The 23,575-nt window shown below is 42.9% G+C and overlaps 3 protein-coding genes across 4 annotated transcripts; all 3 read left to right on the forward strand.

Annotated features, from left to right (window-relative positions):
- Nucleotides 1-326: 326 nt before the first annotated feature.
- Nucleotides 327-4,401, forward strand: creg1 (cellular repressor of E1A-stimulated genes 1). Its single transcript, XM_077514243.1, has 4 exons — nucleotides 327-1,413; nucleotides 2,501-2,620; nucleotides 2,746-2,859; nucleotides 3,833-4,401. Exons 1-4 carry the CDS (start codon nucleotides 1,072-1,074, stop codon nucleotides 3,917-3,919), a joined length of 663 nt encoding a protein of 220 aa, XP_077370369.1. The 5' UTR covers nucleotides 327-1,071; the 3' UTR covers nucleotides 3,920-4,401.
- Nucleotides 4,402-10,567: 6,166 nt separating this feature from the next.
- cd247 (CD247 molecule) lies at nucleotides 10,568-13,669 on the forward strand. The gene is made up of 9 exons (XM_077515380.1): nucleotides 10,568-10,605; nucleotides 11,548-11,663; nucleotides 12,097-12,197; nucleotides 12,263-12,301; nucleotides 12,395-12,454; nucleotides 12,666-12,698; nucleotides 12,778-12,831; nucleotides 13,281-13,310; nucleotides 13,402-13,669. Exons 2-9 carry the CDS (start codon nucleotides 11,612-11,614, stop codon nucleotides 13,465-13,467), a joined length of 435 nt encoding a protein of 144 aa, XP_077371506.1. The 5' UTR covers nucleotides 10,568-10,605; nucleotides 11,548-11,611; the 3' UTR covers nucleotides 13,468-13,669.
- Nucleotides 13,670-18,425: 4,756 nt separating this feature from the next.
- Nucleotides 18,426-22,041, forward strand: dnajc27 (DnaJ (Hsp40) homolog, subfamily C, member 27). 2 transcript variants are annotated; one of them, XM_077514245.1, is made up of 7 exons: nucleotides 18,426-18,813; nucleotides 19,486-19,568; nucleotides 19,658-19,727; nucleotides 20,053-20,217; nucleotides 20,290-20,412; nucleotides 20,490-20,650; nucleotides 21,696-22,041. In XM_077514245.1, exons 1-7 carry the CDS (start codon nucleotides 18,727-18,729, stop codon nucleotides 21,826-21,828), a joined length of 822 nt encoding a protein of 273 aa, XP_077370371.1. In that variant the 5' UTR covers nucleotides 18,426-18,726; the 3' UTR covers nucleotides 21,829-22,041. The 2 variants fall into 2 exon arrangements, with proteins under 2 accessions (XP_077370371.1, XP_077370372.1); XM_077514246.1 differs by having other exon boundaries at nucleotides 18,426-18,780.
- Nucleotides 22,042-23,575: the final 1,534 nt, after the last annotated feature.

Genomic DNA, 23,575 nt, shown 5'->3' on the forward strand with positions numbered 1-23,575 from the left:
CAACGTTGCTGCCGCGAATACAAAAACCATCTATCCATCCATCCATCTATCCATCCATCCATCCATCCATCCATCCATCCATCCATCCATCCATCCATCCATCCATCCATCCATCCATCCATCCATCCATCCATCCATCCATCCATCCATCCATCCATCCATGTTCTTAACCATGTTAAGGGTCGAATACACAAACGATTTTTAAAATAAATTATTGCTGCTAATCACGCTGCTTAGCTGCTAACTAGTATTTAGTGCTGAATGATGCCATATTCACACCGCGGGGGGAGGGGGTTGGGGGGGGATCCGAGGTTCTACCAAAAAAAAAAAAAAAACCTTCAAAACGGTTTGCAAAAGGTTAAACACTAATCATAGAAACATTTAAATGTCACTTGTTTATATATAACAATTACAGTGAATACAGTCAACAACTCGCGCACACACACAGGCACACGCACGCCATCCATTTTCAAGGGTGCTGGAGACTATCCCAGCTGGCTTCGGGCAGTAGGCGGGGTTTTCTAGCTCTTATCATGTTTGCATTGGAGTCTAAAACTTAAAACAGCCCATCGGCATTTAAACTGCTGGTACAGTGGTACATTTATTTAAAGTTTAAGTTGATTTATTTCGGCGTGACAAGATATGTGTTTGTTTCCATTCCAATTTGTTTTTAACCTGTATCCTGTTCGTCCCATGATCGAGTGCGCTTGAGTTTTGGCCACCTGTGCAATTGAGTTTGACACCCAGGTGTGCATTATCCCAATACCGTAAAAAGGGAGAGGCAGATATGGGAAAGAGCAGGGGGAGCTCTCATACAAATGATATATAAAAACATTTGTATTAATTTTGTAAACAATGTTCATCTTAGGCTACAACAAATAGCCTACTACAGTAGTACCTGTCTTATTTTGAAACGAGTATGGTATATTCTGACTTTTACCTCGAAAATATGGACAGGATCTTCGAGTTCCCCATTAGTTACATGTCCGTCATTTTTATTTACGGAAGTAATTGCGACTTTCTATTACTTCGAAAATCTGGACCGGATCTTCCAGTTCCCCAGTTGTTTATATGCTTGTCCTGCGCTTTCTGCCGCGTCCCCACCGGACTGGTATTCGAATTGCGCAGCCGATAATGAGAGCTCTGTTGCGGGGTGTCTGCCTCTTTCTTCTCGCCCTCGCCGCGACTTCTTCCCGGTTCCGCCTGCCCCCCCACGACCAGGTAGCCCGGGTCGCCCGCTTCGTCGCCCACCAGTGCGACTGGGCCTCCTTGGCCACCATAAGCAGCCACAAGCCGGTGGTGGGACAACCCTTCTCTAATGTGTTCTCCGTAAGCGACGGACCACCGGGCTCCAGCTCCGGCGTGCCATACATGTACTTGACCCGCATGGAGATCTCCGTGCAGGACCTGGAGGTATTCAGTCTTTTACTTGGCTAGAAAATTTACATTAACAGTGCGTGTTTACTGTTTTTCTGGAAAAATGTACTTTATCTTTGACAACACCCAAACGGAGAAATCCGTTGGGGTAAGGTCGGCGGATCGGCTGGCCCAATTAATGTATGTGGGATCACTTTTAGGGGTAGGTAAATAATTAACGAGTCACGACTTGATATTACTCTTAATTGAATGACAATTGTTGCACATCTCCTACTTTATGATGCAATAATTTATGATTCATGCATTACAGCTATCATTTTAACATATTGTTTCTTAGGCACGGTTTACCCATGTAAACGTAATCCATTTTTGCTCGTGACTTTATGCAACTGTACAAGTGTCACCATGACTCAGCAGCTTTTCAAATCTGCCTCAGCAGTTTTGACATACAGTCACATGTTAGAGATGCAGTCACGTGACTTAAAAATATGGCCTTATCAGGTGATTTTTTTTATTTATTTATTTTTTTTGCTACTGCCGTTAAATAAGGAGGGGCGAAAAGTCAGTCAATATGTCATATGAGCTATGATGTTAAATAAGAGAGTAATAAAGATCTAATAATAGGATCTTGTAGGACATAGTACAGTACATTTATTGCAGTAGTTAAATTCAAAAGTGCAACATATGTGCAGTCCTTAAACACATAGAGAAATAATTTTCACAAGGCAATTTCTTGTGTTTTTGGATGTGGGTGACATTTTTTGTTAGTTTTCGAACGGGTTGGGGAGATGAGTTGTAATGAACACAATGTTAATGTTTTGGCTCTTCAGTGAAAGAAATTAATGTCCAAAAAATGATTAGGACCTGACCAATACTGTATATCAACTGTTTTTTTTTTTTTTTTTTAACAATTTGTCACATTATAACAGAGGACAAAAATAATATCTTAATATATTTTTTGAATTAATCGGACTATTATTTGGTTCTCCGAATTTAGAATTGGCCTAAATAAAAATCCATATCGAACGGGCCTTAATTAAAATTTAATTAATGTACCATTATTTTAGTTGTGTGTCCATTTTAAAGCTTGAATGGAGTGAACTGAAATCTCGTCTCCGTGCAGGTGAACCAACAGGCGTCTTTGTCCATGTCTCTGGCTCAGACTGACTACTGCCGGCAGCAGGGCTACGACCCCCAGAGCCCTCTGTGCGCTCACATTATCCTATCAGGATCTATGCTGGAGGTGTGGCACCACAGAGAGTCAGAGACTACACTTACACTAACACTATAGGTGTTTTATTATTATTATTATTATTATTTTATATATAACACCGTTCACATGCACCTGCTCTTCTTATGTACCGGTAGGTGAACGGAACAGAGGCAGAATTTGCGAAGAAAGCCCTCTTCACTCGACACCCCGAGATGATCGACTGGCCCACAGACCACAACTGGTTCTTTGCCAAGTTCAACATTACACAGGTAGCCGATCAAGAAGTGTAGTATAGTTTGCGCACCCCTTCGCTCTCCTCACATTTCTCATTGCATGGCTGAAAAGGCAAAATACGTGTTTTTATTCTTTTGATCCCTCAGATTTTACTCATAAATTTATGTGATGATATATCACAATCATTCCAGTTTTTAATTGACACAATTCTAAGGTAGGGAGGAGTAATTGGTTTGTTATGTTTGTTTTATTTGTGCCCCAGTTCCCATATTACTATAGGCGTAGATTTTTTGTTTTTAATTTGACCTAACTATCCGCAAATATTTTGTAGATAGCTAAACTATAGATCAAGGACCTCAGTTTGAGAATTCACAATTCCGAACATCCGGGCATGTCTGATATTTCGGTGAAAAAAAAAGAAGGCATATTTGTATTGCTTTTTGTCTGTGATTAGCATACAAACCAGAGCTAATGCTGTATTCAACGAAGGTGGGAAGTTGGAATGGTCACACCCGGATTGTCCCACTTCAGAAGCAAATGTAAACAACAAAGATGGCTGATCGCAGTAAATTGTTTGTTGTAGTTAATGCAGGCAGTCTAAATCACGTTTGGTTACAAGAAGTTACTTACATTGAATAATGGAATTAATGTCATAATAAATTAAGAGATAGATACGTTTATGATTTTCCAAATTATGTTTTGGCATTCACGGTCTATGTCTCTTGTCGAGTGACGTCAAATTGAAGCCGGTCGGTGATGTCTGAGTCCTTTTTTTTTCTCCGACTTCGCAACTCAAATCTCCAAATTCAAAGGACCGTTCCCGTGCACACTTCCTGGTTTGAAATCGGAAAAGCCAGACTTCCCATGCACTTCCCCTTGTCCTCGACTGCAGCATTTGACCGCCATTTTGACTTGTGATGCAATTGTTACGTAAGGTCGGGAATTATCAATAACTGTAATAAAACAACAAAAACATGATCTTTCTTGTCATACCCTCTTGTGTTGCAGGTGTGGGTGCTGGATTATTTTGGCGGGGTGAAGACAGTCAGTCCGGATGAATACTACCAAGCCTCTCCAACCAATATGCACAAGTGACGTTCATGAGGGTTTAGTGTGTTCTTTGCAGTGAATCTTATTGTGAATGCCTTCCAGTGAATCCACTGATCTTCGGTCATTTACAAGTAACATACATACAATTGCAGTGTCAGTGTTTGGATTGACTTGTTATAAAATTTGAAAAATAGGGCACAATTGAAATGAGATGTTTTTGGAGGAGAAAATGATATGGGCATACAGTGGCGGAGCTCTGTGGTGACCAGGGGTGGTCACTTCCGCTTCTCAGGGAAGAGTTTGCTAACAGTGATTTTTCTGCCACTTTCACATGAATGCAGTATTCTTAAATGCCTTCATGCCCTGCCGCAATTTACTTTGCGTAACCGAATTTTTAAAGAAGTTACATTTGATATGAATATAAACGCTATCAGAATCTTTATTTAGTCAAGAATGTTTGATTTTTAATTATATTTTTAGAAAAAAACATGAATATGTTGTTTATAAATAAAGTTTGCTTAATATAACATTGTCTCGACCTTGTTATGTGCCGTGAGGCAAAGCAAGGCCAGGACCCAGGATGCAGAGTGAGAGACAAAGTCCACAGTTTATTGTTCACAAAAGTATCAACAGAAAATCACCTTGCTCAGGGAAAAAGTTCTAGAAAACAAAGTAGCAACCAAAAATCACCTTGTTCAGGGATGAAGAAACACTAAAGCGCAAAGTAGCAACATAAAACACTAGGGACCAAAGTAGCAACAGAAAGAGCCGTCTTAATAGACCGGTAGAACGAGAAACAAAAAACCACTACAAGCCGGAGACCAGGGACTAGAACACAACAAGGGTGTGGCAGGAGGAGACAAGCAAACGTAGCAGGTATGGCAAGGGAATGTTCCGGCACAGAACCAAAGGAGGGGCTGGTTAAATAGGTTGTTGGCTCATCAGGCTGATGAGCCTCAGGTGTGGGAGCAGGCCTCTGCCTGCGAGGTTGGCGCCGCCTCCTGCCACACTCTGGAACTGCTAGAGAGACAACAGAACCATCACAGTACCCCCCCCCTAAGGAACGCCACCCGGCGTTCGACCAGGCTTATCAGGGTTACGGGCATAGAACTCACGCAGCAGTTGCGGGTCCAAAATGAGGGCACGTGAGATCCAGGAGCGGTCCTCCGGGCCGTACCCCTCCCAGTCGACGAGATACTGGAACCCCCTGCCCCGCCTGCGGACATCAAGGATGCGATTCACGGTGTATGCAGGGTGTCCATCAATGATCCGGGGAGGAGGTGGCGGTGGGGCGGGTGGCTGGAGGGGGCTATCCACGACCGGTTTCAGAAGAGACACGTGGAAAACGGGGTGGATCCTGAGGGATGACGGGAGCCGGAGTCGGACAGCATTCGGGTTGATGATCTTGTCAATGGGAAAAGGGCCAATGAAGCGTGGAGCCATTTTGCGGGAGTCCACTTGAAGGGGCAGGTCACGTGCGGAAAGCCAGACACGCTGTCCCACTTGGTAGTCGGGGGCTGGGGTTCTCCTCCGGTCAGCCAGGCGTCGGTTGCGCTCCGCTGTCCTGGACAGCGCTGCTCGAGCCTCCCTCCAGACTCGTCTGGCACGGCGGAAGTGGGCATGGATGGACGGGACGGCAACCTCGGACTCCTGGCTGGGAAACAGAGGGGGTTGGTAGCCCGAGGTCACCTTAAATGGGGACATGCCTGTGGCAGTGCTGATCAGTGTGTTATGCGCGTATTCCACCCATGGGAGGTGCGCGGACCAGGAGGCAGGAAGGCGTGAGGCTACGCAGCGCAGAGCTGTTTCCAGGTCTTGATTTGCACGCTCCGTCTGACCGTTGGTTTGGGGGTGGTAGCCGGAGGAGAGACTGGGAGAGATCCCCAGTGCCCGACAGAAAGCCTTCCAGACTTGAGAGGTGAATTGTGGACCCCTGTCCGACACGATGTCTGTGGGGATTCCGTGGAGCCTGAATACATGTTGGACCAATAGGTTAGCAGTCTCCAAGGCGGTGGGGAGTTTTGGGAGGGGGACATAATGAACTGACTTGGAGAATCTGTCGACGATGGTAAGGATTGTGTCATTGCCCTCGGATGGGGGAAGTCCCGTGACGAAATCCACCGCGATATGTGACCATGGCCGAGAGGGGATGGGCAAGGGGCGTAATAGGCCTGCCGGGGCTTGATGAGAAGGTTTATTGCGGGCCTAAACTGAGCATGACGCAACAAAAGCCCGAACATCGGCAGCCATGGTTGGCCACCAGAAGCGCTGTTGGATCAGGGAGTGTCCGGTGGATCCCAGGGTGGCAAGCGATTCTTGAGGTATGCCCCCAGAGGAGCACAGGAGTCCTGGCGGCAGGTGGCACGAACAGTTTCCCTGGAGGACATTCATTTGGAACTGGTTGGTTGTCAAGTGCCTCCTGAACTTTCTTCTCCACTCGCCACCGCATCGCCCCGACCACACACTCAGGGGAGAGGATCGTGCTTGAGTCCCTCTCTTCCTCTCCAGAGGCGAACTGCCGGGAGAGGGCGTCAGGTTTCAGGTTTCGGGAGCCGGGGCGGTAGGTGAGGGTGAAGTTGAAGCGTCCGAGGAAGAGAGCCCAACGAGCTTGACGAGAGTTCAGTCGTTTGGCGGTGCGAAGATAGGACAAGTTCTTGTGGTCCGTCCAAACAATGAAGGGATGAGTTGCACCCTCCAGCCAATGCCGCCATTCTTGGAGGGCTAGGACCACTGCCAGGAGTTCGCGGTTGCCCACATCATAGTTGCGCTCCGCCGGGGAAAGCCGGCGGGAGAAGTAAGCACAGGGGTGTAGTTTTTGGTCCGCAGGCAGGCGCTGAGAGAGGACGGCCCCCACCCCTGAATCTGACGCATCCACCTCTACCACAAACTGCTGCTCGGGATCTGGGTGGGCGAGAACAGGGGCATTAACAAAGAGTTCTTTCAGACGGTTAAAAGCACATTGAGCATCAGCAGACCACACGAAGCGAAGTTTGTTTGAGGTCAAACACGTGAGAGGAGCAGCTATACTACTATAGTTTCGGATAAATCTCCTATAGAAGTTAGCGAACCCAAGGAAACGTTGCAGCTGCTTCCGATTGGTAGGCAGAGGCCAATTTTTAACCGCTTCGATTTTAGAGGGATCGGCCCTGAGCCGCCCCTTTTCTATCACATAGCCCAGGAAATTAACAGTGGAAACATGAAATTCACATTTCTCAACTTTAACATACAGTTTGTTTTCTAGTAACCTCCGCAGGACATCTCTTACGTGCCCCACATGCTCTTCATGTGATCGAGAAAAGATGAGAATATCGTCTAGATATGCAAAAACATTCTTATCGAGCAGGTCTCTGAGTACATCATTCACAAATGACTGGAATGTTGCTGGAGCGTTTGTGAGCCCAAAGGGCATGACCAAATACTCAAAATGTCCCAAATGGGTATTGAAGGCAGTTTTCCACTCGTCGCCGTCGCGTATCCTTACCAGGTGGTAGGCGTTTCGGAGGTCCAATTTGGTGAACACCATTGCATTGTGGAGAGGGCTGAATGCACCGTCCAGGAGCGGCAGAGGGTACTTGTTTTTAACTGTGATGGTGTTTAAGCCAGTGTAGTCAATGCAAGGACGCAGAGTTTTATCCTTCTTTTCCACAAAGAAAAACCCTGCGCCTAATGGAGATGAAGACGGTCTTATAAGTCCTGCAGCTAATGAGTCGGTGATGTATTTTTCCATTGCTTCCCGTTCGGGTTTGGTTAAGTTGTATAGTCTGTGTGTTGGGAGTGGAGCCCCAGGGAGCAGTTCTATAACACAGTCATAGGGTCTATGTGGGGGAAGGGAGCACGCCAAGTCCTTTCTGAAAACTGCCTTTAAATCGTGGTATTCACTGGGGACGTTACTTAGGTCAATATCTTTTGAGTAGTGGGGAGAGTTAGGACCCCTGGCAGGTAGGGCTGACTTTAGACAGTGGGCATGGCAATAGTTGCTCCAGTTCCGAATTGTGCCTGTGGACCAGTCTATGTGGGGGTTATGCAGCTTCAACCAGGGAATCCCTAGAATTGCGGTGTTGAGGGGGGAGGAAATCACATAGAACTCAATTACTTCATGATGGTTACTAGAGAGTGTCAGTTTAATGGGTGTGGTTCTGTGTGTAACCCTTTCTAGAAGCCTCCCGTCGACTGCAAGAACTTTCTTGGGGGAGGTCAGTGGAGTCAGGGAAAGATTGTTGTTTTTAACATAGTCAATGTCTATGAAGTTGTCATCGGCTCCGGAGTCTATCAGCACCTGGACAGGTAACGAGCAAAGTGTCGTGTGAATCATACCTGGTACCTGTATTTGGGAGGACGAGGGGGAAGATATTCGGCTCACCAGTGCCTCCCTTCCTACTGGTGAGCCCCGGCTTTTGGCAACTCGGGGCAGCTTGCCAAGAAGTGGCCCCCCTGGCCGCAGTACAGGCACAGTCGGCTCCTCATGCGTCGCTGTCGTTCGATAGGGGTGAGTCGAGCCCTGCCCAACTCCATGGGCTCGTCGCGAGGTGTCGTGCTGGAATGGAGTTCAGGAGCGGTGCTCGGAGATGAGGCGGTGGAGTTCCCCATGACGGTTGAGCTGGAGGGTGAGAAAGTTGACGAGCGACGAGCCATGTCCATCTTCCTCTCCCGCCGTCTCTCCCTGAGCCGATTGTCCATCCGTGTTGCTAATGTAATAAGGTCATTTAGTGAGTTACATTCATCCCTTAAAGCCAACTCATCTTTTATCTCCCCAGCGAGCCCCTTTTGAAAAATTGTTTGTAGCTCAGAGTCCCCCCATCCGCTACTGGCTGCCAGAACCTGGAAAGTTAATGCATATTGAGAGACAGAGTGGCTACCTTGACGCAGATCCAGCAACTGGCCAACTGCTTCCTTGCCTCGCACCGGGTGATCAAAAATGCGTTTCATTTCTCCGGTAAACTGTTCATAATCATTTAGCACTGCCGATCCTTGTTCTGTGATTGCCAAGGCCCAAGCGGCCGCTTGTCCTGATAACAGACTCATAATGAAAGCGATTTTTGACTGGGCAGTAGCATAAGTACTGGGTTGCTGGTTAAACACTAATCTACATTGTAGCAAAAACTGAGCACATGTGCCTAAGTCTCCAGAATACCTAGCAGGAATCGGAATAAATGGCTCTCTGGGAGAAGACGGCTGGGAGGCTGGAGGGGTTGCCGCCGATGGAGAGGGCGAGCAACCAGAGGAGCTGGACGACGGCAGTTGGTGACTCATGGCTGCCATCTGCTTGTTCAGCTGGTCCACACTGGTGGTGAGTTGCTGTAGATGGTCCATCACTTGTTGCAGGGTTGATTGGTGTTGTCCAACAAGTGCTCCTTGTGCCGAAAGCGCACTCCTTAAGCGCTCTGACTCTGCTGGGTCCATTATGGCCGGAACATTCTGTTATGTGCCGTGAGGCAAAGCAAGGCCAGGACCCAGGATGCAGAGTGAGAGACAAAGTCCACAGTTTATTGTAGTGATGTGCTTCTTGGGTCGAATCCCTGAAGCGTGTGCCGAGTAATGTAGATGAGTGGTTCATGAACGGCGTGTCAGTGTGTGTGTTGATGACGTACGTGGTGACGTTTGAAGCCCCACGAAGCAGGTGTACCACGTGACTGATTCAGGAAATGATTCGCTAGGTTTGAGTGTAGTTCGAAATGAAAGCGGCAAAGAAACGCTATGGGTTCCCCTTCACTTTTTCTGTTTTCCGGTCCCTTATTGCGCTACTTTTTTTGCTTTTGGCATTCGATTTGACGAGCTTATTTTTGCGATGGAACCAGCAAGAAAGAGATTTTCCCTTGTTTGGGACTGTAGCACTTTGAGCAGATCTCACCTTAGAAGGTAATGCACTGTAATTACGGTACTATTTTAACAGATTCCAATAATAAAATAAAATAAAATGTGACAACACATAAAATTCTAATTTTTCTGTTCACAGTTGAAAGTCCCCTTCAGTACTGGGAATCACAGAAATATACGCGTCCAATTCTATACAAACTTGCTATCTCATATAGATGCACCCCTGCTTCATCAGTAACATGTGAAAGAGTTTTTTTTTTTCCAAAGCAGGTGAAATTCTCTGCAAAAACAAACAAACCGCCTGAGTCCAAAAACTTCGGAAAAAATATTGTTTTTAAATAAAAATGAATAAGCACTTTATTTACCTCCTTATTTCACATTTTCACTTGTTGCATAAGCACAAACATAGACAAAGTAACAGAACAATTCATGTTAAAACACTCTTCAAATATATATTCTTTTGTATTTAGAGCATGATTTACACCCCACCATTTTATTGCATGCACCAAGCATGTTATACATTTTTCTGTCCACATGATGGCGTAGTCGAGGAAATGAATCATCTTGAAGCCCCTACGTGTGTGTGAAGCATTTCACTGCAGGGCTTCATTGCTTTACGGGGCTTCATTTTGCCATCACTAGTTTATTGTTCACAAAAGTATCAACAGAAAATCACCTTGCTCAGGGAAAAAGTTCTAGAAAACAAAGTAGCAACCAAAAATCACCTTGTTCAGGGATGAAGAAACACTAAAGCGCAAAGTAGCAACATAAAACACTAGGGACCAAAGTAGCAACAGAAAGAGCCGTAATAGACTTAATAGACCGGTAGAACGAGAAACAAAAAACCACTACAAGCCGGAGACCAGGGACTAGAACACAACAAGGGTGTGGCAGGAGGAGACAAGCAAACGTAGCAGGTATGGCAAGGGAATGTTCCGGCACAGAACCAAAGGAGGGGCTGGTTAAATAGGTTGTTGGCTCATCAGGCTGATGAGCCTCAGGTGTGGGAGCAGGCCTCTGCCTGCGAGGTTGGCGCCGCCTCCTGCCACACTCTGGAACTGCTAGAGAGACAACAGAACCATCACAGACCTCCCCTATTTTTAAATAAATATTAATACAAAGTTCAGATGTTCCAATTTGAAGACCATAACAGTGGTGTCATATGGTCTCAGTCTAAAATAAATTGAATCGAAAATAGCATTAACTCATTCACTGCCAGCCCAGTAAAAATGGATCTTTGACGTGTATAGCCGTCAATGGCACTGAATGAGTTAAATACTGTGCAGACCCCTGCTAAGCGTATAAAATAACTTCTTTCAATGCTATATTTGTTTGTGTGTGTCCCCGGGATTGGACACGTGATGTTAGCAATGTTAGCCTGAGGACACATGTCGATTCAGTTGACAGCAGGGGGCAATACAGGACAAAATGGCTGCGCTCTGACATTTACGACAATGAATGGATTAATCTAAACTTTATTTATAAAAAGCTCATTAATTCTATTCCATCAATGTCATATTAATCAGAAAAGATTTGTGACCACAGGAAGTTAAGTGATGTTCAAATGAATAAATATTGTTAGAAAATACTTGTAGGTAACAAAGTACATAGAAGCTTCAAGAAGATGTTCAAATAAATAAATATGGTTAGAAAATACTCGTAGGTAACAAAATACATAGAAGCTTCAAGGAATAACTAAATGAGTTCAACTTGGAGTAATAATATGTATCACTGAGGTAATCTCAAAGCACACCACCCTTGGATTTTAGTGCTTGGTGGAGCTAATTTCATTCAGATGCTATCAGTACCTACTCCGAAACAGTGAGTTGACGTGGGTGCGATGTCACCTGCTGCAGCAGCTTCTCGCCACTTCCTGTCCCACTTCGCAACCTTAGACGTTTGAGAGGCTCCAACGAGTTCAGTATGGCGTTCTGGTGGACATCAGGTCTTCTGGTGTTGACAATCGGGCCTGCAGGTAAAACTCTTCAGCACATTCTCAAACTCAAAATTGTCTTTATTTGGTTTGGTTGTTACTTGAAGCACACAGGAAGTGCTTGTGATGTTTCTCTTCATGTGTTTTTTTTTTTTTTTTTTTTTTTTTAAGGAGAAACCCGGTTAAATTTGATATATTTTGCTCTGCATTTTGAACACAGTCCATACTGATTGTGATGATAAGGAGTTTGGAAAATTGAAGGACGAATATTTAAAATAATCATCGAACTATGAGATGATTATCTGCTTGAGGCGGCCAACCAGGAAGCAACTTTGTGGTTTTTATCACCTCGGCTGCTCAGGAACATGCTTTCCTCTTTTAAAAAAGACGAACACCTTTGCTCAAATTGAAGAAAGGAGGCGAACTGGCAATTGCTTATATTGGTAGACGTTGTTGACCACAACTTCATCTGCAGATGCCACGATGACGCTGTATGACCCCAGGCTGTGCTACATCCTGGATGGCATCCTGGGTCTGTACGGCCTGGTCATCACTGCCATGTTCATCAAGGAGAAGGTCAGTCTGCTGATTATACAACACAGTCTACTGCAACCATGTCATCTCTAAACGTTTCTACGCAGTTCTTCAAAACGAAGAGGGCGGCGGACGGAGGTTACAAGGTGAGAGCCACAAGCAGGAGTCGAGCGTCTCCTGATCTTGTGTCGCCATTTTGATTAGTGACAATCTTGATGCTGTCTCGTTTGCTCGATCAGGGTGGAAGAGGCCAAAGAGGTGACGGGGACTTGCCCTTGAGAGACCTGGAAAGAGGACATGTAAGTATCCTGGAGAGAATCAACTAAGGGATGTTCTTGAAAATGGTAAAAAGCATAAAGGGAAATGGAATATGAAGATCTCAAGAACTGTCAAATGTTCAGCATAAAGCATGCAGAACCCCTAAAACTTAAATCTAAAGAACTCAACATACAAGTGAGCTATATATGTGTACCATATTTCAAAATGTCCTCCCTTTAATCTGTCCTACAGAACCGCTGGATGAATGATAATTCAACATACACGGTACCAGTACATTTTAATTAAGTTTGTCCTTTGAAAACAAAATAAAACAGTGTGTGTGTCTGCACGTGCGCTATTTCAGGGCTTGAACAAAAGAACAGAAGACGAGTACAAAGAACTTCCTGTAAAAAGAGAAGTGAGTGTTTGCTTCAGTGTTTCAGACTCGTTCATGGCGATCCATGTATCATTCGTTCTTTTCAATTGGCAATGAAGAATTTAAATAAGTGATTATTTGGTTATTTGTTTTTTTTAATCTAACACCAAAAATGGCAAAAATGTCAGATTTTTCATTCGGTTGTGCCTTGAGGTACTATTTCTTTGATTAACACATTTTTCAAATTATGTTTTGCGATACAAGCAAAAATCTGAGATGAGTGCGCTTCAGTCTCCCGCCGTTTTAGTATGGAGAGTGAGAGTGAGAGTGAACGAGATTATTATTTTTTCTTTTTGTGTGTTAGATAAAAAAAAAAAATCAGTAATTATCAAATTATTTGGTTTGAGAACGAATGGATGGGATGTGTATAGGGATTGTTTCAGACACTTGTTAAGTCACATATCTGTTCACATTCATTTGCTGCTTTCCAGCGACCCCGAAAAAACGATCAGGTGTACCACGTGAGTACAGTTTCAATTTCAGTAAATAATGATCATTTTCATCTTCCACCAAATTCACATGTAAATGTCACCTTTTTAAATGTGACTTTAGGGTCTCAGCAGAGCGACCAGAGACACCTACGACGCACTTCAGATGCAGCCGTTTCCAGCCCGCTAGAACGATATCATGCTCATTGCTCTTTTCCATGTCTGATCAATCAACCTCTACTGTTTTATATCATTAATAACACATATGATTAATTGTATAATGAAATATGAACATATACATTACTACTGTTGAATATTTTTTTCTTCCGATATGTATACAACATGAAACAGTGAAATTAATGTGTAAATAAATGTATTTCTTTTTGACCACAGTACTTTTCATGAGTGTTGTTTGTGTTTGACTTTAACACTTCTGTAGCATGTTAAAGAAAGACACACAGTAAATCAAATCTTAAATTCTCTCTAATTTTGGGGTTGCTTGGGTTTACTTTAGGCGGATTAAGCTCCCCTCAAAATGGGCTAGACACATCTATGGTGTATGAAGTGGTAAATGTACATATTTTTTTGGACTACAGCTTTTGGATATTGTAGTGGGTTTATGTGTGACTAACACTTATCTATCTTGTTTGGGTTTTTTTTAAGGAAAGACAATAAATCAAATCTGAAGCTACAGTGCTAATTCATGAATTAGAAGATATTTCAAGTTAAGTAGTAAGTCATAAATGGTCAAATAAAAAGGATATTGTAAATATATTTTTGGCCAAATTGTTACAGAGAGCAGCTTTAAGTTTGCCATCAAACTAAATGTAAAACAAAGAGAGACAACATTTGTGGTGATATAAACCTTAAACAACTCTTTCAACTCCCACAGAGCATAAAATAACACACAAAAATACCAGTGCGTCTACAGGGAATTTATTCATCAAAAATGGAAACAAATGTTAAAGGGTTTAATGACTTAATTTAAATTTTAATTAATTAATGACTCATTTAATCAATTATTTACAGTTTTTCACGATTGTTAACACACATAAATCTAAACTCTGTCACAATTTGCACAACCTTAACTTCATGTTACCAATCGCTCGACCCAAATTGTCACTACTTCACACTCCCAGACTCTGACTTTCCTTCTTTACACTCTGATACCAATTGCAAATCACCTTGTTGTCTAAACACTACACACAATTCTCAGTTATTGCACACACCTCTCATGTAAAAGCTCAACGCTTCAACAACCGACAATACACTCTACAGTCAATTGCACATTAACTTGTTTTGTTTTTTGTTTTGTTTTTTAAGAGCTCAGAATTGTTCATTCGGTAGTCTTACCGATTCAACGTCTTATCATCATTGCTCTTTTTTTTAAATTTTTTTTTAATTTTTTTTATTTTTTGTGTGTGTGTGCGTGCGTTTGCGTGTGTGCGTTTGCGTGCGTGCGTTTGCGTGCGTTTGCGTGCAAATACGCATAAATTTATACTCATTAATTCACCTAAAGCCTTATAAATATCCCATTACCCTTCGCCTTAACCAGGTACTTCAGAATCTTGCCAGAGTCGTGAGGTTTAAATGGTCAGGAGACCAGAGAAAAGGTGAGAAAAAAATAAAGAGAAAAGAAAGATAAATCAAAGTGAAATCCAGCACCGACCAAACACTTCCTGCCTTCCCCATGATTACAAAATCAAAGTCTTACGCCAACCCCGGAAGCCTCTAAATTCCAGCAAATTTAGCGAGATCTCAAGAGACCAGAGGAAAAACTAAAGAGAGGAAGGAGGGAAAGATCGATAAGGCAGAGTGAGATCCATAGAAGCCAGTACATCCAATCCATCCATCCAAGTGAAATCCAGCACCAACAAAACCCCTCCTGCGTGGTTACAAAACCAGAGTCTTATGCCAACCCCAGAAACCTCAAACTTCCAATAAATTGAGATCTCAAGTGACCAGAGGAAAAACTAAAGAGAGGAAGGAGGGAAGGATAGATAAAGCAAAGTGAGATCCACAGACACCAGCACCCACTGATTCAAGGGGCTGTGGGAGGAAGAGGCTACTTCTGTTGAGTTTCAGTAGATGCTGGTGCGACGGATCTGGCATGCATAAGGACCACCACCAAAGAAAGAAGCTGTCAACCGCGGTCCAGCAAAGCGAGCACCGCCCCCCCCTCGAAATCCCCAGGCCGCGGCAGCACCAAGGCCACCCCCACGCCACCCGAGCGGACACCGGTCGGCCGCCGACCCAGACGCCCGGAACACCCCCGCCCCAGCCCCGGCCCACACCCCCGAGCCCAAGGCCGCAGAACGAGGCCCAGCGGGCCCCCACAGCGCCCCACCGGTCCAAAGCCCCCATCCCCCCACGACCCCCCGCACCCCACCCAAACCCACACATTAACTTGTCAAAACACTACATAACTTGTTGTCAAAACACTACATACGATGTTCTGTTGTTGCACACACTTTTCATGTGACATCTCAGTGGTATCAACCTACAACATACTAGTGTCCAAAACTCAACACGTTCAGGTCTGGTGAGAAACAGTGTTGCCGGTAGTACGAGTTACTCAAAGAAATTGCTTTCCAAAGTAATTAGTAGTAAAGTAGTCTAATTAAAGTTACTGTCCAGAGATTCAATGCGTTACTCCACATTTTTATGAAGAAGGCAAACTATCTCATTGTTGTAACAGTCGCAAACAACTGCCACTAACTACGAAGATGAGGCGGAAGTCATTGATCACCACACTGAATTCAGCCATGGTCTGGTTGTGAATGGTTTGCACATTCAAAACAAAAGTGATATACTTTTACTACTAGTTTTATTAACCAACAGGCACACAATGCAACAAAAAAGTGTACATTATGGACCATAAAAGTGGTAAAAAATAATTTATTTCCATCCTCAACTGGTCCGTGAAGCATTCTGGGATGAGGTCGTCTCCGCCCTCTCGCCAGGGGGAGTGACGTCAGACAAGTCACGTTTTCAGCATGCACGAGTCGACTCAAGTGTACACACTGGAATAGCGGAACAAACAATAGAGGAATTAAGGGGATTTTCATTTTCAACCGGGATTGATTTTTATTTTTTGCTTTATAAAAAGTATTTATGTTACAAGAAGTCAAGAGAGACTGCCTATTTTGTTTTTCATAAAAAAACCTTTATTTTCATGTTAAAAATGCACTTTCAATAAAGTATTTGGAACTCCGTTTCTACCGCATTATTTTTATGTTGAGATGGTGTTATCGGCAGCTGCTGAAAGTAACTAAAAAAGTAACTTTTAATCTAACTTAGTTACTTTTAAAATCAAGTAATCAGTAACGCAATTTAGTTACTTTTAAAACCAAGTAATCAGTAAAGTAACTAAGTTACTTTTTCAAGGTAACTGTGGCAACACTGGAGCAATTTTTGTAATCAGGACTGCAGTATAGAAGTCTTGAGCCTCCTCCTCTGTGTTTGGTGAATGGAGAACCTTGAAGAGAGCAACTTGAGAAGGAGAAGTAGAGTGGGAGGAGGAGCAAGAGTAGGACAGAGTCTTCTCTGTTCTCCTCTTGCTCCTCCTGTCCTGCTCCTGCAGGAGCATGACAGAGGAGCAGGGAGAGCAGGAGAAGGACAGAGAGGAGCAGGAGAACAGAGAGGAGCATGAGGAGGAGAGAGAGGAGGAGGAGTAGTAAGAAGACGGAGAACTATTATATCCAATGAGATTCAGGCCACTGTGATAGACCATATGCTGAACCATGGTTTGAGCATGAGGGAGGCTGGCTTGAGGGTCATGCTGCTGGCCTTCCTTGATGACTTCCACAACAACTTGTTCCACCAGATCACATTGATGATCCATAAAGATTTACTGAAATGATGTTGTCATCTGGGACAATGTGAGTTTCCACCAGCTCTGCTTGTACGTCAGTGGTTCCAGGACCATCCACATTTTAGTGATTCCTCCCGGCATACTCTCCATTCCTCAACCCCATAGAGGAGTTCCTTTCTGCTTGGAGGTGGAAGGTGTATGAGCGAAACCCCCAGACCCAGGTCCCACTTGTCCAGGCCATGGAAGAAGCCTGTGGTGACGTCAGCCTCTAGTCCATTCAGGGATTCATACGCCACTTAAGGCGGTTCTTCCAGAGATGTCTAGATAGGGAGAACGCCTGTGATGTGGACGAGGCCCTCTGGGCTGACAGAAACCGAAGGCATCATGATGCTTGATCATGATTATATCTCAGTCATGTACAAAAATAAAACATTTTGCCTGCCATTTGTGTGCTGTTTTAAGTTTGATGAAAAAAGTAGGCTAGACTCAGTTATTTTTACAAATGGGGAAATATCTTATTTTCCAGAATCATTGTCATTCATATGGTGTGTTCCATTTTACAATTGTGTTTTCAGTTTTGCACTACAATGTGCTGTAAATACTTGGTAGTGTGCAGCAAAACCTTAGTTGTGTGTGCTCAATGAATGCTATGTGTCAATGGAAAATACGACTGTGTGTACCAAATGAAAACATGAGTTCCATTTTGTGAACACAACGTAGAGATTTGATGGCAAGAGTCTTCTTGCAAAGGGAGTGTCAGGTTTAGCATTTTGTGTATGCAGTATTGAGAAATCCGTTATTATATTGAGAAAAGTGTGTTGACAATCGTGAAAAACTGGAATATACAGTGTTGCTTGCTATAACGCGGTTCACTTTTAGCGGCCTCACTGTATCGCAGATTTTTTATTTTTTTTGTGTGCAATTTTGTATTTATTTATTTATTTATTTATTTTTTTAGTTATTTATTTATTTATTTATTTTACAGTAATGTACAGTACCTGCGATTGGCTGGCAACCAGTCCCAGGGGGTGTATCCCGCCTACTGCCCAAAGCCAGCTGAGATAGGCTCCAGCACCCCCGCGACCCTTGTGAGGAATAAGCGGATTTCTTACTTCGCGGATTTTATTTATTGTGGGTATTTTTTGGAACCCAACCCCAGCGAAAAATAAGGGAACACTGTAGTTTTTCTATATTTAATTTTAACACTTGTAGTTCTCCATACAATATAAAAAGAGAAATACATGTTTTTAGTAATCAATTAATGATGTATTTATACATTTAATTTGGCACGGTTGTGCATCATCGTCATTTTATTGTGAAATGAACGAGCGGAAGTATATCTCCTACCACAGCAGCTAACACCATTTGGGCTATGGCGCAAGCAAGCCCGCTAGCTATGTTTATGCTGCCTTTTACGACAGATTGCCAAATCATGTCACTCGTTCCCTACTTGATTATAATTACCTATCATAAATAATTCAACGTAATTGTATCGTATAGATTCAGTCGCACGTTCATGGATCGTGCTAAGTGCTACTGCTAACGTTTGTCGTTAGCTGCACGGTTGTGTTGTTAACATCGTCCTTCTCATTGCTTCCTTCCAAAGTTTCAGTTTTCAAGGATTTGAAAAAAATAATGGAAGCAAGCGTGCCGAAGAGACGTGACAACAAGAAGCCGCTGCGCGTGAAGGTAATAAGCCTCGGCAACGCTGAAGTCGGGAAGGTGAGTTCTGAACGTAAATGATCAATCATCAGCAGCTGATCAATTATAAATGACTGGTTTCATTCAACAGCCACCATTTTTCATAACGTGTTTTGAACAAAGGAAGTTGACACTATATTGTCAAAATATAGTTTTTAAAAAAGTAAACAAATTAATTGGCTATGCAAAGTATAATTTGTACCGTAATATTCGAGTGGTGGACGTGTACCGTTAAAGGGCGTGGCCTAGTGAGTGAAGTCAGCAGCTGGAATCCGGTAGAGTTTTTAGGGTTATTTTGCATATGAGCGTTTGGACATTATTTGTGGATGTCAGCAGTTCTTTGGAAGTGTTCTCATTTTGTATTTGTGTTTGGCTGTTTTTCATCATTAATTAAAAATAAACAGGTGAAGATGCATTGGCTAAAATGTAATAAATGCATTATACAATGGAATTCCGGTGACAGTTTTACACTAGATTAATTAAAGTGTCGATTCTAATTATGTTGTGTATTTGTGAAATAAAAATTACATTTATGGTCCTTTAGATTTAATAAACTTGCAATCTACTACATTTTGATGTCATTTAAGCACCATCTTTGCATGTGATAGCAAATTCATGTATTGTTTGTCCATCAATGTTACATTCTAGTGCCAAATGGATTTAATGTAATGACGTTCTTATTTCTCCCTGCAGAGTTGCATCATTAAACGTTATTGTGAGAAGAGGTTTGTTCCCAAATATTTGGCCACTATTGGAATTGACTATGGCGTCACCAAGTAAGTGTGTTCACTTTTGTTGGTGTGTGTGCAGTTTAAGATTTGCATATGTATTTGCAGTGTGACTCTATGAATACGTGTGTTGTCAGGGTGCAGGTTCGCGACCGAGAAATCAAAGTCAACATCTTCGACATGGCTGGCCATCCTTTCTTCTACGAAGTGAGTCTGAAAAAGTTAATTGTTAATGTTAATTTTCCGTAAAACAGTAAACCGCTGGATTGGGACAGAGTGCTACTGCAAATAGTGCAAAATCGCAAGATGTTTCTAATTGCTTATAATAACTTATTCACTATTTGTAGTTGATCAAAACCATGATTAAGTGGGGTTTTCAATGAGTAGCTCATAATAGTTTCCACAGTAAAAAATGCCAAAAGGTGAAATCGTAACTACTGAACAATCAGTAGGCGTGGATTTATTGTAGTCAATGTGGTACAAAGACACCAGCAGGGGGTGCATTTGGTTTAAGCTAGCTTTACTTTTGCAGGTGCGGAATGAGTTCTACAAGGACAGCCAGGGCGTGCTGCTCGTGTACGACGTTGGTCTTCGGGATAGTTTTGACGCTCTGGATAGCTGGCTGGGCGAAATGAAACAGGAAATGGGCTCTCAGGCCAACATGGACAGCATCGTGTTCGTGGTCTGCGCCAACAAGGTCCCGCTTGGCCCCTCAGGCTGATTTGGCGACAAACTCCCAAGGCCGGAAGTGACCTGATTGTGTTCACAGGTGGACCTGACGAAACGGCGAGTGGTGGACGAGGGTGAGGGGCGTCTGTGGGCCGAGTCTCGGGGGTTTCATTACTTTGAGACTTCGGCACAAAGTGGAGAAGGTATCAATGAGATGTTCCAGGTGGGAGAACGTACCGGGGCCTCACCTGTCTCTGAACTGGAATGTAGACTCAGTCTGATGTGTTTGTTTGTGCCCAGGCCTTCTTCTCCTCCATCACCGACATGTGTGAGAATGGCGGGAAGCGCCCCGTGTCAGAGGTCAGTGTAGGATTCACCAAAGAGCAAGCAGACACGATCAGGCGTATCCGAAACAGCAAGGACTCCTGGGATATGCTGGGGGTCAAACCCGGCGCCACACGGTGAGTTGACAGGCTAGGGCCAAATAGAAATAGACATGAGGTTCTCACATGTCTTAAATGAGACGCATAATGCATTTTTTTTCCACTATTAACTCATTCACTCCCAGCCATTTTCACAGATGCAATCCCCTTCACTCCCGGCTGTTTTACTGCATTTTGACTGATTTTGCCAGGCCCACAGAATATTGTGCTCAATTGCTATCAAAACATGGAACCTACTAAAAGAAATATTAAAATCTCTTCTTTCATCAGGAAAAAAAGTATATTTCTATCTGTTTCCGTTTTGCAGCAATTAGCATTAGAATATAGCTAAGTTTCGTCATTATTCATAAATCTGTTTAGAATTGTGAGTAATTGACCCTACTGTAAACCACGCCCACATGACCTAGTAAATGCAAGACATCATGTCTGCGCTAGCACGTGAGTTTAGCTGCGTACAAAAAAAGCAATCCAGCTCCCGGTGTTGCATTTAATGGTTAGCCAAAGGCAAGAAAAATCAATAAAAATGGTTAAATGCTGTAATCACGGCTTATGTAAGAGTGATAAACGTTATCCCGATTGACTAACCGGCGTGCCACAGTAAGGTCAACTGAGGTTTTTTTTCCCAACATGGCCCTGGTTGATCTCATTGCTCTGCTGCCACCAGCTGGCCATTTGTGTAATAACTACCACTTCTTCAACTGTTTTCCACAGTTGAGTGGCTGCATCAAAGCCTTCTGTATGCTCTAGCATTAAAAACAAACAAAAAAGAAACGTATAAATACGTCTTTGGGACACTTAAAATATTTAAAATAGAACGTATTTATATGTTTTTGGGAGCAAATGAGTTTAAAAAAAGTTTCATTTTTTCCTAAACCTTAGCTAGCTATTTTTTGTTGATTCCGAAAGAATGGAAAAAGTTAGATTTAAACTTTTTTTTTTCGTGATGAAAGAAGACAGTTTCTATATACAGATTATTGTAGAGCACATTATTCTGTCAGATCTGAAATTAATTGAATAAGTTGACGTCATTATTTTTTCTTCCTTCCTATATGCTTGTTTCCAGGGAGGAGGTCAACAAGGCGTACAGGAAGCTGGCGGTCCTGTTGCACCCAGACAAATGTGTGGCCCCCGGGAGTGAAGATGCATTCAAGGCGGTGGTGAACGCGCGCACCTCACTGCTGAAGAACATCAAATAACGCCAACCCACATAAAACATCCAGTCTCACTGTTCTTTATTTTAAATGCACTTTGCGTTCCACCTCTTCGGTGCGATGTTACTCTCTGCCAAATCCGTTTTATGATTTATCTCTGAACGCATGCAAGTATGCGTGTGCAAGCGCTTACATTTAAATCATCTCATGATGTTAAGTAGGATTTTTCATGGGGAGAATGATGTATTTTTTTTGGGGGGGGGGGGGGGGGGGTCATTTTTGTCTTTCCTCTTTCTTTTTGTATTTCTAGCATGTATGTCAGCATGGTGCCGCAAGTTGTGAGCAAAAGCAGGTCAAAGGTCAGTGTTAAACTTGATTTAGACAAAATGTCAGTAAGGTAACAGACATGTAAAGGTCATTATTGTAATTTATTATATTTGGATTGTTACATGGATTAAAGCCTACCTCCGAAGTACGCGTGAATTCCGATGAAACACAAATGCATCAGTTTGCCTTGCTAATCATGCATGCTTGTATTTAAAGGAGACTATTATGCTTTTTTTCACAATTTGAAACAATTTCCGGGTGTCTTAATTAACATGCCTGTGACACGCTTTCATCAAAGTAGCTCAATACAGCTGACAAAACTTAGCTTTTTTCAGGGGGCAATTGTGTCTTAGGAAAACATGCAATGACCTGACCGTAACTGAGGGTGGAGCTAGTGGGTTGCAACAAAAGCAAGCACCTGTAAAAACAACAAAACAATTTTCACTTAAGAAGCACTTTACACACTACACTTCATATACCTTTAAGTCTTTGGGCCTATTCACCATAACATCAAACTGCACTGTCACCACTTGTTAAATAAACCTGTTTATATTATTTGACCAAGACAGAGTGATTGAGAAAACAGGTTCAATGGCTTGAATGATGATTGTAGCCTTTTTCTCTACTGCCGAAGTTTGAAGGTGTAACGTGTCATTTGAAAAGAAGATAGGTAGTTTGCTTCCAAGGGAGAGAAAGCACGTCGGCCGTGATTTACATTTCAACAGGTAAGTGACATAAGTCACATGATCATTTAGGGACTGGAACTTAATAACTTGTTGTTAATGCTAGGATTAATGGCACGATATGCTGTTTCACAGGCTCGACTGGATTAATTTACATATAATTTATTATATATCTTTTTTTTTTTTTTTTTTTTTACACAAATGGAGAACAACCTCAAACTTTTAGGGTAAATCTGGCGGCACAACTCCAAATAGCCAATTTTGTCGTTTTCTGTTCCAGTCAGTGGTCGTCAGTCATTTTCTGCCTCCCTGAAATACTTTGGCACCTAATGTTTAGAAACTTTGTGAAACGGCTTATCAGTGTAGCTGCTTCATGCATTATTTTTGGCCAACAAAAGTCAATTGCAGCTGCGCTTACCTCTTGCCTTTGACAGGGTTTCAGACAGCATAGTGCTGAAAAATGGTGGATCATGAGCATTCAAATGTGTGATTGATTAATGTAAATTGGCTGCACTGTTACGACACAATTTGGCAATACAACTCTGCCATATTTTAATACAACACAGACATATTTCCCGGAAAACGGAGCTCCCAACATCTTTACTTGTCTGCTTCTCTCTTCCCATGAGTGTTTGTGCATTTGTCAGCACTGAAACTCCAGATGGGAGCTGCCAATTAAATCTTGTTTTATATTTTTACAAATCTACTAGAGTTAATTTATGATTTGTGAAATATGTATTGGTGTGTGTGTGTTTAATTTTTTTGAACGTATAAACAGTTTA

Source organism: Festucalex cinctus, chromosome 2, assembly GCF_051991245.1.
Source record: "Festucalex cinctus isolate MCC-2025b chromosome 2, RoL_Fcin_1.0, whole genome shotgun sequence".
NCBI classification, from domain to species: domain Eukaryota; kingdom Metazoa; phylum Chordata; class Actinopteri; order Syngnathiformes; family Syngnathidae; genus Festucalex; species Festucalex cinctus.